Source organism: Chrysochloris asiatica, unplaced genomic scaffold, assembly GCF_000296735.1.
Source record: "Chrysochloris asiatica unplaced genomic scaffold, ChrAsi1.0 scaffold00010, whole genome shotgun sequence".
Taxonomy (NCBI): domain Eukaryota; kingdom Metazoa; phylum Chordata; class Mammalia; order Afrosoricida; family Chrysochloridae; genus Chrysochloris; species Chrysochloris asiatica.
The window spans coordinates 33575375-33587909 of record NW_006408528.1 but is presented as its reverse complement, the minus strand read 5'-3'; the positions used below and the strand labels follow the sequence as shown (position 1 = coordinate 33587909).

The 12535-nt window shown below is 37.8% G+C and overlaps 1 protein-coding gene across 4 annotated transcripts in view; it reads left to right on the top strand.

Moving 5' to 3' along the window:
• Window positions 1-12535, top strand: part of PHTF2 (putative homeodomain transcription factor 2) — a 196694-nt gene that overhangs the window by 67495 nt on the left and 116664 nt on the right. For 2 of the 4 annotated variants that reach the window (XM_006834354.1, XM_006834355.1), the window contains exon 2: window positions 9049-9128. In XM_006834354.1, the coding sequence (XP_006834417.1) occupies window positions 9084-9128 (45 nt within the window). In that variant the 5' untranslated portion in view covers window positions 9049-9083. Of the gene's footprint in view, window positions 1-8958; window positions 9129-12535 lie in introns of those variants that run through there. The other 2 variants (XM_006834353.1, XM_006834352.1) reach the window with 1 other exon arrangement.

Below are 12535 nucleotides of genomic sequence, written 5' to 3'. Positions count from 1 at the left end.
TCTCCTTATTGCTTAACTCAGAGTAACTTTTTTGGGCCTCAGTTGGGCCTGGGCTTGGGCGGTGGGCCATTTGGGCCTCGGGCGGGTGGGTTGAGCATAGGGCGGGCGGTTTGGGCCTCGGGTAGGCGGTTTGGGCCTCAGGGGGCCTGGGTATCAGCAGCTGGGCATCAGGCGGCTTGGGCCTCAGCGGTTCGGTTGGGCAGATTGGGCCTTGGGGGGCCTATGCCTCAGGGACCGGGCTGAGGGCGGGTTGGGTCTCAGGAGCACTGGGCCTTGGCGACTGGACTACGTGGCAGGCTGGGCCTCAGCCACCTAGGTACGTGGCAGGTTGGGCCTTGGGGGCCCTGGACCTCGGTGGCGACCGGGCTGTGGGCCGCCTGGGCCGTGAGGCAGGTATGCGATTTGGGCCTTGGTTGGGCCTGGGCCTTTGTGACCAGTCTGGTTGTGGGTTGGGCCTCAGGGCAGGTCTTGGTTTCAGTGGGAGTCTCTGGGTCTTGGGAGGGCCTTGGCCTCAGTGGGCGGGCCTGTGCCTTGGGCGTTCCTGAGCCTCTGTGGCTTGGCATAGGGCTGGTCTAGGCTGGGGCAGTTGAGGGCTGGGAGTCGTGGTTGCAGGGAGGTAGTGTCTGTATTTTATGTCGTAAAAAATGCCTCTCTCAGTGTGTCTGTACCGTGGGTACCCCGAATTTCCTGATATCCACGCCGATCCCTCTCTGTTTGTTCGACTTTGTTAGTTTATGCTTTCTTTTCTCAGGTAATGCAGTCTTCTAAGTGGGGTTGCTCTAGTCCTGCATTCCAAGGTCTGCAGGAGGCAGAGGCACTCATTGTTGCGGGTGCCGAAATGGGAGCTGTGTGCAGGCGGGCAAAAGCTCAAAATGCCTTTAATTCCTCAGCAATTTGATCTTTTAAAAAAATGAGTTCAGAATGTTGAAGTATAAGATCTTATGTTTGTTCAAAGGCTGTCTGTCTGCTAGACAGAGGTTTCTTATGTGCAATTCCGCCCCTTTTCCCTGAGACTGCCCTACGTGAGCTGCCTTGTCAGGGAAGCGCCAGAAGTCCTCTTGAGCATATTTTCATGTGTTTGCTGCCATTTGAATGTTCTCTTTGGTGAAATGTCTATTAAAGTTTTTTGCCTATTTTATGATTATTTTTCTTTTTGTTTTTAAGTTGTTGAAGCTTATTAGATTCTTATCAGATATGTGGTTTCTGAAGTGTTGGTAGCATGTGTTTTCACTTTTTTTTTTTTTAATTTAAATGTTTTATTGTGAATTATGTGATAGTTTACATGGGAGAACATTGGTTTTACATTCCTTTTATCGTATATCAGTTTCACTTTTTTTTGTAAAGTCTTTATGAATAAAAGTTAAAAATTTTTTTCTGAGATCCCATTTATGTATTTTATCATTTGTGCTGTCGGTGTTTTTGCTATTATATTAAATAACTGATTGTTAAACTCTATCCTGACAGCACTTCCCCTACTTTTTTACGTAAGAATTTTAAGTTTTACATTTAGGTCATTAATATATATTTTTTAAAAATTCATGTATATTCTTGGATATTGTATAAGGCATAAATCCATTCTAATTTTTATGTGTGTGGCAATCTAGTTTTTCCAGAACCATTTATTGAAGGGACTCTGTTTTCCCCATTGAATGGGCTTAGCACTTATGTCAAAAGCCAGTTGACCATAAATATGTGAATTTATTTCTCGGTTCTTATCTATGGTCAAAAATCAGTTGACCATAGATGTGTGGGTTTATTTCTAGACTCTTTATTTCTAAACATCAATTGAGACATTGGTTGTCTTCCATCATTTGTTCTCTTCTAAGACAGCATTGGTTGTCTTTCAATCTATGAGCAGGGAGCATCGTTCTATTTATTAAGTCTTCCTTAATCTCTTTCAGAAGTGTTTTATAGTTTTCATTTCATTGCATAAATCCAACATATCCCTGGTTAGATTTATTCTTCTGTATATTATTCTGGCTAATTTCCCTGTCATATTTTTCATTACTGGTTTATAGATACCCAGCTGATTTTTATTTGTTGATCTTGTAGCCTGCAACTTTCTTTTACTAAAGTCACCTACTAGCTTTTGTAGTTTTCTTTTTGGCTCTTAGGAATTTTGTATGTATAGGAGCATATCATCTGCAAGTAGAGATCATTTTACTTCTTTTCTAATCTGGTTGTAATACAGATACAACATTGACTAGAAATGATGAGAGTGGACACTTTGTCTTATGTTTAGTCTCAAGGAGGAAAGTGCCAGTCTTTCCCCATTAAGTATAATGTTGGCCAGTATTTTATATATATCTCCTGAATCATATTGAGGAACTTCCTTTCTTTTTCATAGAGATGACTGTGTGCTTCTTTTCCTTTGTTCAATTGATGTGGTGTATTATGTTGTCTTATTGGTTGACCCACCCCGTGTTTCTGGAATAAATCCCACTTGGTGTCATGGTGCATGAGTGTTTTAATATGTTGTTAGTTTTTGCTGCATAGTGCTTTGTTGAAGATTGTTGCATCTGTATTCATAAAAGATATTAGCCTGTAGTTTTCCTTTCTTATAGTGTCTTTGGATTGGTATCAGGGTTATGTGTGTTTCATAGGATGAATTAGGGAGATTTCTTCATTATCTTTTGCAAGAGTTTAGCCAGTATTGGTGTCAATTCTTCTCTAAATGTTTGGTAGCATTCCCCAGTGAAACCATCTGTTTCAGGAGTTTTTTTTGGTTAGGAGACTTTTGATTACTAATTTGATCTTTTCCCTTGTTATGGATGTTAAGGAACTATTGAGACTTTCTCTTTCAAGTCAGTTTGGGTGGTTGTGCATGTCTAAGAATTGGTCCATTTTATCTAAATTGCTCATTTTGTTGTTGTTATTGCTGTAAAATTGTTCATATTCTTTTACAATTCTTTTTATTTGTCTTGGATCAGTGACAATGTCCCCTCTTTAATCCCTCTCCCCCTTTCCTGATACAACTATCATAGAATGTTTCTTTTATCAAGAAAATCTTTTAACTTTTTATAACATTGGTCTCTTAAAATATTTGTTCTTTTGTGATTGGTTAATTTCACTCAGCAATGTCCTCTAGACACTGTGAGAGTAGGCTTGTGGGGTGTACCCTTTGGTTGTTTGATGATGCATGGATGGGATTGTAATCATTGTAATTTAACAAAATATCATAGGATGAATATAAAGCTAGTGTTTTCCCATGTAAACTATCACATAATTCACCATAAAAACTTTTAAAAGAAAAAAATTTGTTACCGGTGACAAGACCTCACTATGAGCCTGAGAGTAAACAGCAGAGTATGGATAGAAACATCCTCAATTGCTGACAGAGAAAAAGTTTGAAAGTCAACCATCAGCTGGAAAATCGATGCTTAACAGTTTTCTGGGATTCTCAAGGGCTAGTACTGGAGCACTGTCAGGGAAAAGGTTCAACAATCAACAGTGCTCATTAAAGGGAGATGCTCGCTGAAGAGCTGAAGCCTAAAGTTTGGATTAAAATGCAGAGGACTACTATTCCAAGGGTGTTGTGATCTTCCACTGTTGACACTGCAAAAACTTCGTCTCGAGGTGTTAAAGTATTCTTTCTATGTAGTCCTGATCTTGTTCCATCAGACTTTGACCTATTTGGTCCCCTGAAAGCAGCCATTTGAGGATGAAGATTTACCTCTGATGAAGAAGTAAAGACATTAGAGCATGATGTATTTGTCTTTTCTGAAAGATGATTAAAATAAATTCCACAGTCAGTGTATGGATAATTTTTGACTCATACACATATTTCATATCCTTACTTTTAAAGATTAGTTTTCATTATTTATTCCTTGCTTGATGCACTTTTTACCCTCTGTCATGTTCATTGGAATGTTGCCTTGTTTCTCTGGTCTCTTGTGATTTTTTTTTTTAAGCGCACTGCAATTTTCAAGGGTGTTAAATGTCTCAGTTTTCTGTAGTATTTAGTGCTTTTGCCTGTACTACTTTGTGTAGTTCTGGAGTCCCGATGTGGCACTCAACTGCAAGGTTGGTGGTTCAAACACACCAGCCATTCCTACCCTATACAGGTTTGATATGAGTCAGAATTGACTTGACAGCACTTAACAACTTTCTGCAAGACACTTTTATTGGCAGAATCTTCAACCTCTATTTACTATGTCCGCTTTCTCTCTTTGATAGTTCCTTTTCTCTTCCTGGATTAATTGGAATTCAGAAGTTCCAGATATCTGTTTTTCAACTTTCAGTCTCTCTGAAACATACTATAAGAGCAAACTGTGGTCAGCCTGTCCAGCAGGGGCACCACCACTTAGGCAAGATATATTGTACTAATCAATCTGTCCACTAGGAGGTACAGTCCCATCTCTGATTATTACTGCTTCCCTTCGCTGTTTCAGCAGTTGAGTTTTTAGTTGGAAAACCCACACCTAGTGAGTTCCCTTTGAGAGTGGGATGTTACTGTCTGGGTTTCTCTTGTTTCCTTCCCTGTTCTGTGGAGGCTGCTTGTGACTGATCTGGCAGCATTCAGGGGGAGCACAGGCAGACTTTCCTCTGTTTCTGAAAAAAAGAGGGACTGGCACTCCTCGGAAAGCCCTCTAAGAGGTCTGTTTTGGTTTTTCAGAGCCCAGTGACCTTGTGGTGGTGGAGGGAGCAGTTCCCACCTAGGTGACCCAGCTCCTGACTCCACTATAGAGAACCTTCTGTAGGAGTTCCTATCAATCCGGATAGTTACTGGTTGGGGGAGGGATAGTCACATTTGGAATAGAGCCTGTCCTGTAGTATGTTGGCTGTGGGTGTAATTTCTACTCAAGATGTCTGCTTTCTAGCACTCAGCAGCATAGTCAGAGTTAGAATGCTGACTAAGGGAGCAAACGCCACTGTGGAGACTTTCTGTAGCTGTTTGCCCAGCAACCAACAATTACCAGGTAGGGGAGGGGTGTTGTGTTCTGGTCAGATCCTCATAGAGGTCTGCCTTGTTGCTATCAGAGACCCCCCAGGTAGACTGTTGGCTGTTAGTGGAGCCTGCACTCAAGATTCCTGCTTTCTAACACACAGCACCCTCAGTGAGCCAAATGAAAGTGGGCAGACTAACCCTAATTGAACTCCATGGAGGTTTATCTTGTTGGTGTCAGAGGTCAGAGCGAAGGAGTGCGAGGCGAGGCAGGTAGAGTGTCTCCTGTGGAAACAGACTTCACTGTGTGGGTCTTCTATAGTAATTCACAATAGGCTTACAGCCCACAGTGTCTGGGTCCGAGAGGTGCTGACATACTCCAGATAGACTCCCCAGGGAGGGGTACCTTATTGATTTTAGGGCAGAAGTTTACGTTTCTGTCTCTTTGTATGGGCAGGGACTGCAGTGGTTAGGAAAGCATGCTCTTTTTCTAGAGGCTGCTATGCCTGTTGATGGAGTCCTGGCATGGTGCAGTAGGATAAGTATGTACTGGACTGCTAACTGCAAGGTTTGTGGTTCAAACCCACCAGTCTCGCTCCTTGGAAACCCTATACAGGGTCATTATAAGTTGAAATCCACTCAATGGCATTTGGCCACAATAACCCCTATTGATAGCAGCCAACCTGCATGGCTCTGCGAGAGGCAAGGTGGGAGATGGGATGAGAAGAAGTAATTTTCCTACCTTATTTGTTGATTCTTGCCACTCTGCACCCTGCCTCCACTTTCTTCTGTTCAGAGATTTGGCATCTCTCAAAACCAATATATGCGGGAAGGTCCAAGAGATGGTTTGTTAATGCTGCCATTTTCCCAGAATTCTTTTGTACTTTTTTTTCAATAAAGCTGCCTGAATGCCATAATTTAACATTAAGGTAGTTATTTAGCATGAACAGTTGTAACCATAGGAGCCCTGGTGGTGTAGTGGTCAAAGCACTCAGCTGCTAACTGAAAGGTCAAAAGTTCAAATTCATCTGCCTCTAAGCAGGAGAAAGATGTGGTAGTCAGTCTGCTTCTGTAAAGATTTGCAGTCTTTGAAATCCCTTTGGGCAGTTCTGCTCTGACATATAGGGTCCATATGAGTTGGTATCGTCTCAACAGCAGTGAGTTATTATAACCATTGTTGTTGTTAAATGCTGTTGAGTTAGTTCCAACTCATAGTGACCTATATAGTGTTTCTGAGGAGCAGTTTCTGGTGGGTTTGAATTGCGAACCTTACAGTTCAAACCAACTTTGGGGTATTGTGTTTTTCTTATAGCACCACACCAGAACTCTATGACCTTAGAATTTATAAATCTGTAAACGTAGTCTGTCATGGAATCAAAGGAGTTGGAAAGACTAAGTAAAGGATTTCATGAATAATGAAGTTTATTAGTATATTTATGTGAAATTTGGATGTCTTTGAGTGTGCTTTGTCAGATGACTGATTCAGAAGTCTATCTCAGCATGCTGTCAAACCTGTTTTAAAAATAGGTATGAGCCACTCAGTGTCACTGGCAGGTGTTGATACAATGGAAAAACTACTAGTAAGTGAGTTACTGAGCAGATCAAACCACCATTGAAGAAGGTGTTTTTGTTTTAAACAAATAAGGATAATTAAAGACATTTGGAACATTATAGATACCTAGTTCTCTGTTTCAGTTGGTTTTTCGAATGTATTGCTAAATGTGTGATAAGCCAAAGTATATATATATTAAAAAAATCTGTCAAATCATTTTATTTTGAAATAATCTTTTTCTCACTTTTCCTTGAAGTCTAAAACAACTGTGATCATTTAATTAGTTTCTAAGTGTATTAATATATAAATATGGGTGAATAAAATTCCTTTTATACTTTGTATATGAAATGTGTATTATTTATACTCTGTCAGTTTAGACAGGATGTTTGTCTTAGTATATAATATAGAATTTTCATCAATGAAGACTCTAAACTGAATGACAGAGAAATCAAATAGCACAAAGTTGCTAAGGCCTTTTTAAAAAGTCAAGTATAAAGTGAAAAATTTAGATATTTTCATACTTTTAATAGTTTGGATTTTTTGAGGTGGGGAAAGGACTATAATCAGTTTGTAATTATATACAGTTGTCTTGACAAACGAGTATAATGAAGGTTAAATGTATAATGAATAGTCTATCTAGTGGAATATGAAGGCTTTTAAGATGTTTATGGAAAAAATTCCATTAGCTTAATTCCATTTTCCCATGAGCTTTTTGAAGCCATTCATATAGTCAAAAATTAACAACTCCTCTGTGAGACTACTGTGATTGTTTTGTTGGTAAATGCCGTCAAATGGGTTCTGACTCTTAGCGACCCTGTATAGGGTTTCCGAGGAGCAGCTGGTGGCTTCAATCTGCCAACCTTCTGGATCGCAGTCCAGTGCTGATCCTATAGCGCCACACCAGGAGGCCTTGAGACTACTAGGATAGAACCAAAATGGGACTCTTTGTAAGTCAATAAAGGAAAAACTTCCCAGAAAACGCTGGTGAGAGAAATGAAGGTAGTCTCCCTGAAGGAGAAACTACAGTGGAGGTGAACTCTAAATAATCCATGTGTGTGTAGTTGAGAAATGACAGGTAGCTGTTTTTATTTTAAATGTTAACAGAAGCTGATTGTATGTATTACGTCTTTAGACTATGTGTCATGTTTAAAAAGGAAATGTAAGTACTTCCTAGTTCCTAGATTGGAGTCCTGGTGTGGTGCTGGAGAATAAGCTGTTCACTGGAGACTCTATATAGGATTGCTACGAGTCAGAACTGACAAGATGGCACTTAACAACAACAGCAGTGAGTTAAAGAAGGAGTTAGTAATATCCTAGGAAAGGTTAAAAAAAAAAATCTGGTTATAATACTGTAAGAAATACGGGTATTAATTAAGTAAATTCTGCTTTAAATTTTTAGAGATTGACCATCTGAACATTTGAACTTGCTTGTAATAATTTTCTTCAGATTTGAATCCTAATATGCTCAAGGAAATATATATGCTCCCAAGAATGGTCTGTAAAGCCTCTGGTGTTTTGTTTTCCCTTGCCAAATTCAGTAGTGGTAGCTTCTTTACAGTTGTAGATCTGTGTGTGCTTGGTAGGGTGCTTGACTCCCAGGATTTCTATGAACTCCTATGGCGGCCTTGGATGATTTTGGTTAGTAATGAGTTCAAGGACCATTATCTGCACTTGAATCTGTTTTAGGATAGTCCTTAACGCCATACCAGAGGTGTCCTCCGTGCCAGTGTCATCTTATGACCAGTAGTACTTCAGAGTTAACTGGAATTCTATTTAGGGATAAGCAAACATCCAGTTTAGTACTCAATATTGTTTTATTGTTATTGTTAAGTGCCATCTAGTTGGTTTTGATTAATAACAACCCTGTATAGGGTTTCCAAGGAACAGCTGGTGAGTTTGAACTGCTGACCAGTGCCTATCCTACAGTGGCACACCAAGAATACAATACTATTTTAGACAGACGTAAAATGATGGTTATGAAATGGTCTGTGGTAAGTTTGTAAATATTAACAAGCTTTTATATCTGGAAAGTCCTTGCTATTAATTATTCCTGTGTAATTCTAATATTGGCTTAGTGGTTAACATACTTTATAATTAGCCTTCTCCAGTTATTTAATTTTCATTCAATTTTATGTTTACTGAATATCAGAAAAAATTTGATATGATTATAAATTTTGGCATTTTTGTTAAATTATCCTCTAGCAATAATAGTTGATAGTACTTGTTCCTTGATAAAACTACAGCAAAAACTGATCTGTTACTGAGTGAATAAATGGATTTCTATTGTATGTGAATTAGTTAATGAAAAACTTCTAGTATATACTAGAAAATTCTGGAATTTATTTTATAGACTTAGTTTTTTAAAACAACAACCTATTTATAAGAAAAGTCAAGTTTTTTATTCATTCAGAAAGAACATTTTATTATGGCAACTGATTTTTGTTTACTTATGAGAACCTGTTGCTAAAATAGTAATGAGGAAGGGTGTAATATAAGTACAGTCATGCACCCTTTGCTCTGGAAGTAAGCAGAGTACTATGTATGCATGCTGTTCAGTCTCCTTTTGGAAGGTGGAAGTAAAGTTGTTTGTATGCTTTTCTTTCTTGCACAGCCTAAAATGACTAATGTGTGATGTCGATGGAATAAATGGCGTCCAAAGTCACAGATGCTATAGTTTGGTATCAAAAGAAGGTAAGTTGATATGATAGTCAAAGGTTTTAACTTTAAAAAGATTTTTATTATAAAAATGTTTATTAATTTTGTGCTATGATTGATGTGAAATATAACCACCTAAAATAATGACAAGATAAATTTTAGGATCTTCTAAATAGTAGGGGAAGATTATTTTGGTTTCCCTTGTGCTAATTTTACTTGTAAGTAAATTAGAAAGATGATGCTTAAAAATATGTTCTGTATTTTTGTTTCCACGTTGTCAAATTACCTAGATTAACTATTATCAGTTATAAATAAACCAGTGTTCTGGCTTATGGATATTAGTAGCATTTTATAACAATATTAAAATTTTTCTTGCTTTAATTTCTGTTACAATTTTATATATAGCTTTCATGTCAGGAGAAGCTTCAGTTTATGGTCAATTTCTTATAAGTTATAATTCAACAACTCAGGCTTTTCAGTAAAATGAGTCTTTGGAACTATTTTTATTTTCCATACTGGGGAAAGAAATGTTTATTTTGATGTTTTAGAATGAGTTGTGTCATCCTGTACATTTAAAACTAAACATCACCAATGTAAGCTTTTCTTTTATAAAGTCCATAAGAATAAATGCCTTATTCTGAAAATACAGTAAATTATTTGCTTGTGAAGAGTGTTGTGTACATTCTCTAAAACGTATGCTGTTATATGTAGTATCAGATCTTTAGTAAGTTAGGGTGTAGCGAGTTATATTTGTTACAATATTTTGATGCCTAATTCTTGAGGTTGCTATTAACAAAAATATCATTAAATATTTAAGATTTTTTTTCAATATTTAAGGTTTTTTTCAAAACCAGACTACTGAAAAAATTTAGTTCATTTGGAAATAAGTGCTTAATTAAAACATTTTCAAGATGATGCATTATTTGTTTTCTGGGTAGATATGTCACAGATATACAATATCATGTTTTCTACATAAAGTACCTGATTAGAAGTATTGGTGTGAGTCATCTCATTAATTTAATCTTTTATGGTTCTGCATAAATGTTACTTTAACATTTATTAACTTGCAGTTAACATAAAAACTATCCATTAGCTAAAGATTACTCTGAAATAAAAGAAAACTTGAAAAGAAATATTTTCCACATAGATCTTTGAAAGGTTTGCTCTTTTCTCTGTTTTTTACTTAGTGAGAGTTAGTAATGTTTATAAACATTTTCAGTATTTTTATTTATGTTTAACATTTCAGACTTCACTGAAAAGCATTTATAGAACATAGTGGGTTAAATTATTTTTCTTGAGTTAGGAGGGGTTGAAATATTGTACTCACCTTCTGTTAGCATAGTGACTGCTTCTTCTCTTAGTGGAGGGGCATTGATCCAGCACTTTTGTGCAACCAAAACATTATCCTGAGAAACCATCACAACTGTCACCAAATGTAGCAGATGCCATTGTTGCCAGAACTATTAACCGTAACTGATTTGCCTTGTTTTTTTTCTCAATTATTTGTATGTTTTCCTTGGATAATTTGAAAGATCAGTTTGACTTGCAAAAAATTAACAACAGTTTATACTAACTATGGAGTCCTTGTGGGTTAATGTGCTGTGCTGCAAGGTCAATTTGAACTGCAAGGTTTATGGTTCAAGCTCACCAGCCACTCCTCAGAAACCCTATACCGGGTTGCTATGAGTGGGAACCGACTCAATGGCACTTAACAACAACAACAACAACAACAACGTACTAACTTTAACTTTAACAACAACAACAACAACAACAACAACAACAACGTACTAACTTTAACAACAACAACAACAACAACAACAACAACAACAACAACGTACTAACTTTAACTTCTCTATTCTTACCTGTCCTCTTGAGTTCTGTTCACCAGAGACAGTGCATTAAGTTATTAGAGCTCAGTGGTTTTCAAATGAGAATTCTACAACCCCACATCCTTTGTAGGGACTTGGAAGGGTTGTTGTTGTTAGTTGCCATTGAGTTGGTTCTGACCCACAGGAACCCTCTGTACAACAGAACGAAACACCTCCCAGAACCTGTGCTATTGTCACAATTGCTGCTACACTTGAGCCCATTGTTGCTGCAGTTGTACCATTCTATCTCATTGGGGCATCTCCCACTTTTTTGCTGTCCATCCACTTTACCAAGCTTGTTGTTTTTTTCCAGGACTGGTCTTTCCTGATAATATGTCTGAAATGTAAGAGACGAAGTCTGGCCATCTTGGCTTCTGTGTAGCATTCTGGTTGTGCTTCTTCCCACACAGATTTATTTGTTCTTCTGGAAGTCCATGGTATCCTTAATATTTTTCTCTGACACCATAACTTAAATGCATCAATTCTTCTACAGTCTTTCTCATTGATTGACCAACTTTCGTATGCACATGAGGCTATTGAAAATACGATAATTTGGGTCAGGCACACCTTAGTTCTCAAACTGGCATCTTTTCTCATGAACACGTTGTAAAGAGATCTTGTGCAGCAGATTTCCCTCATGTAGTACGTCTTTTGGTTTCTTGACTGCTGCTTCCATGAGTGTTGATGGTGGATTTAAGCAACATGAAGTCTTTGACAACTTCAATCTTTTATCCATATGTCATGATGTTATTTATTGGTCCAGTGGTGAGGAGTTTTATTTTCTTAACATTGAGGTACAACCCATACTGAAGGCTGTGGTCTTTGATCTTCATCAATAAGTATTTTAAGTCCTCTTCACTTTCAGCAAGCAAGGTTATATTTTCTGCATATTGCAGGTTGTTATTAAGTCTTCCTCCCAATTCTGATGCCACTTTTTCTTCATATAATCCATCTTCTTGGATTATTTGCTCACCATGCAGATTGAGTAAGCATGATGAAAGAATATAACCCTAGCGCACATTGTTGCTGATTTTAAAGCAAGGTCAGCAGTTTGAAACTACGAGCCATTGGCAGGAGAAAGATGAGGCTTTCTGCTCTACTAAAGATTTACAACCATCTTATGTCAGCCATGATTTGATGTCCTCACGTGAATCCAGCTTGAGTTTCCTGTCCGTGTACTGTTGCAGGTGTTTTTGAATTATCTTTTGCAAAAATTTACTTGCCTGTGATATTAATGATATTGTCTGATGATTACCACATTCCGTTGGGTCACCTCTCTTTGGAATAGGCACATATATGGTTCTCTTTCAATCAGTTGGCCAGATAGCTGTATTCCAAAGTCCTTGACAGAGATGAGTGAGTTCCTCCAATGCTGCATCAGTCTGTTGAAAGATTTCAGTTTATATCCTATAGCCTTATTCTTTGCAAATGCCATAAGTGCACATTGGCCTTCTTCCTTCAGTACCATAAGCTTTTTTTTTTTTTCCTTAAATGTTTTATTGTGAATTATGTGATAGTTTACATGGGAGAACATTAGTTTTACATTCATTCTATCGTATATTGTCTCATTGCCAT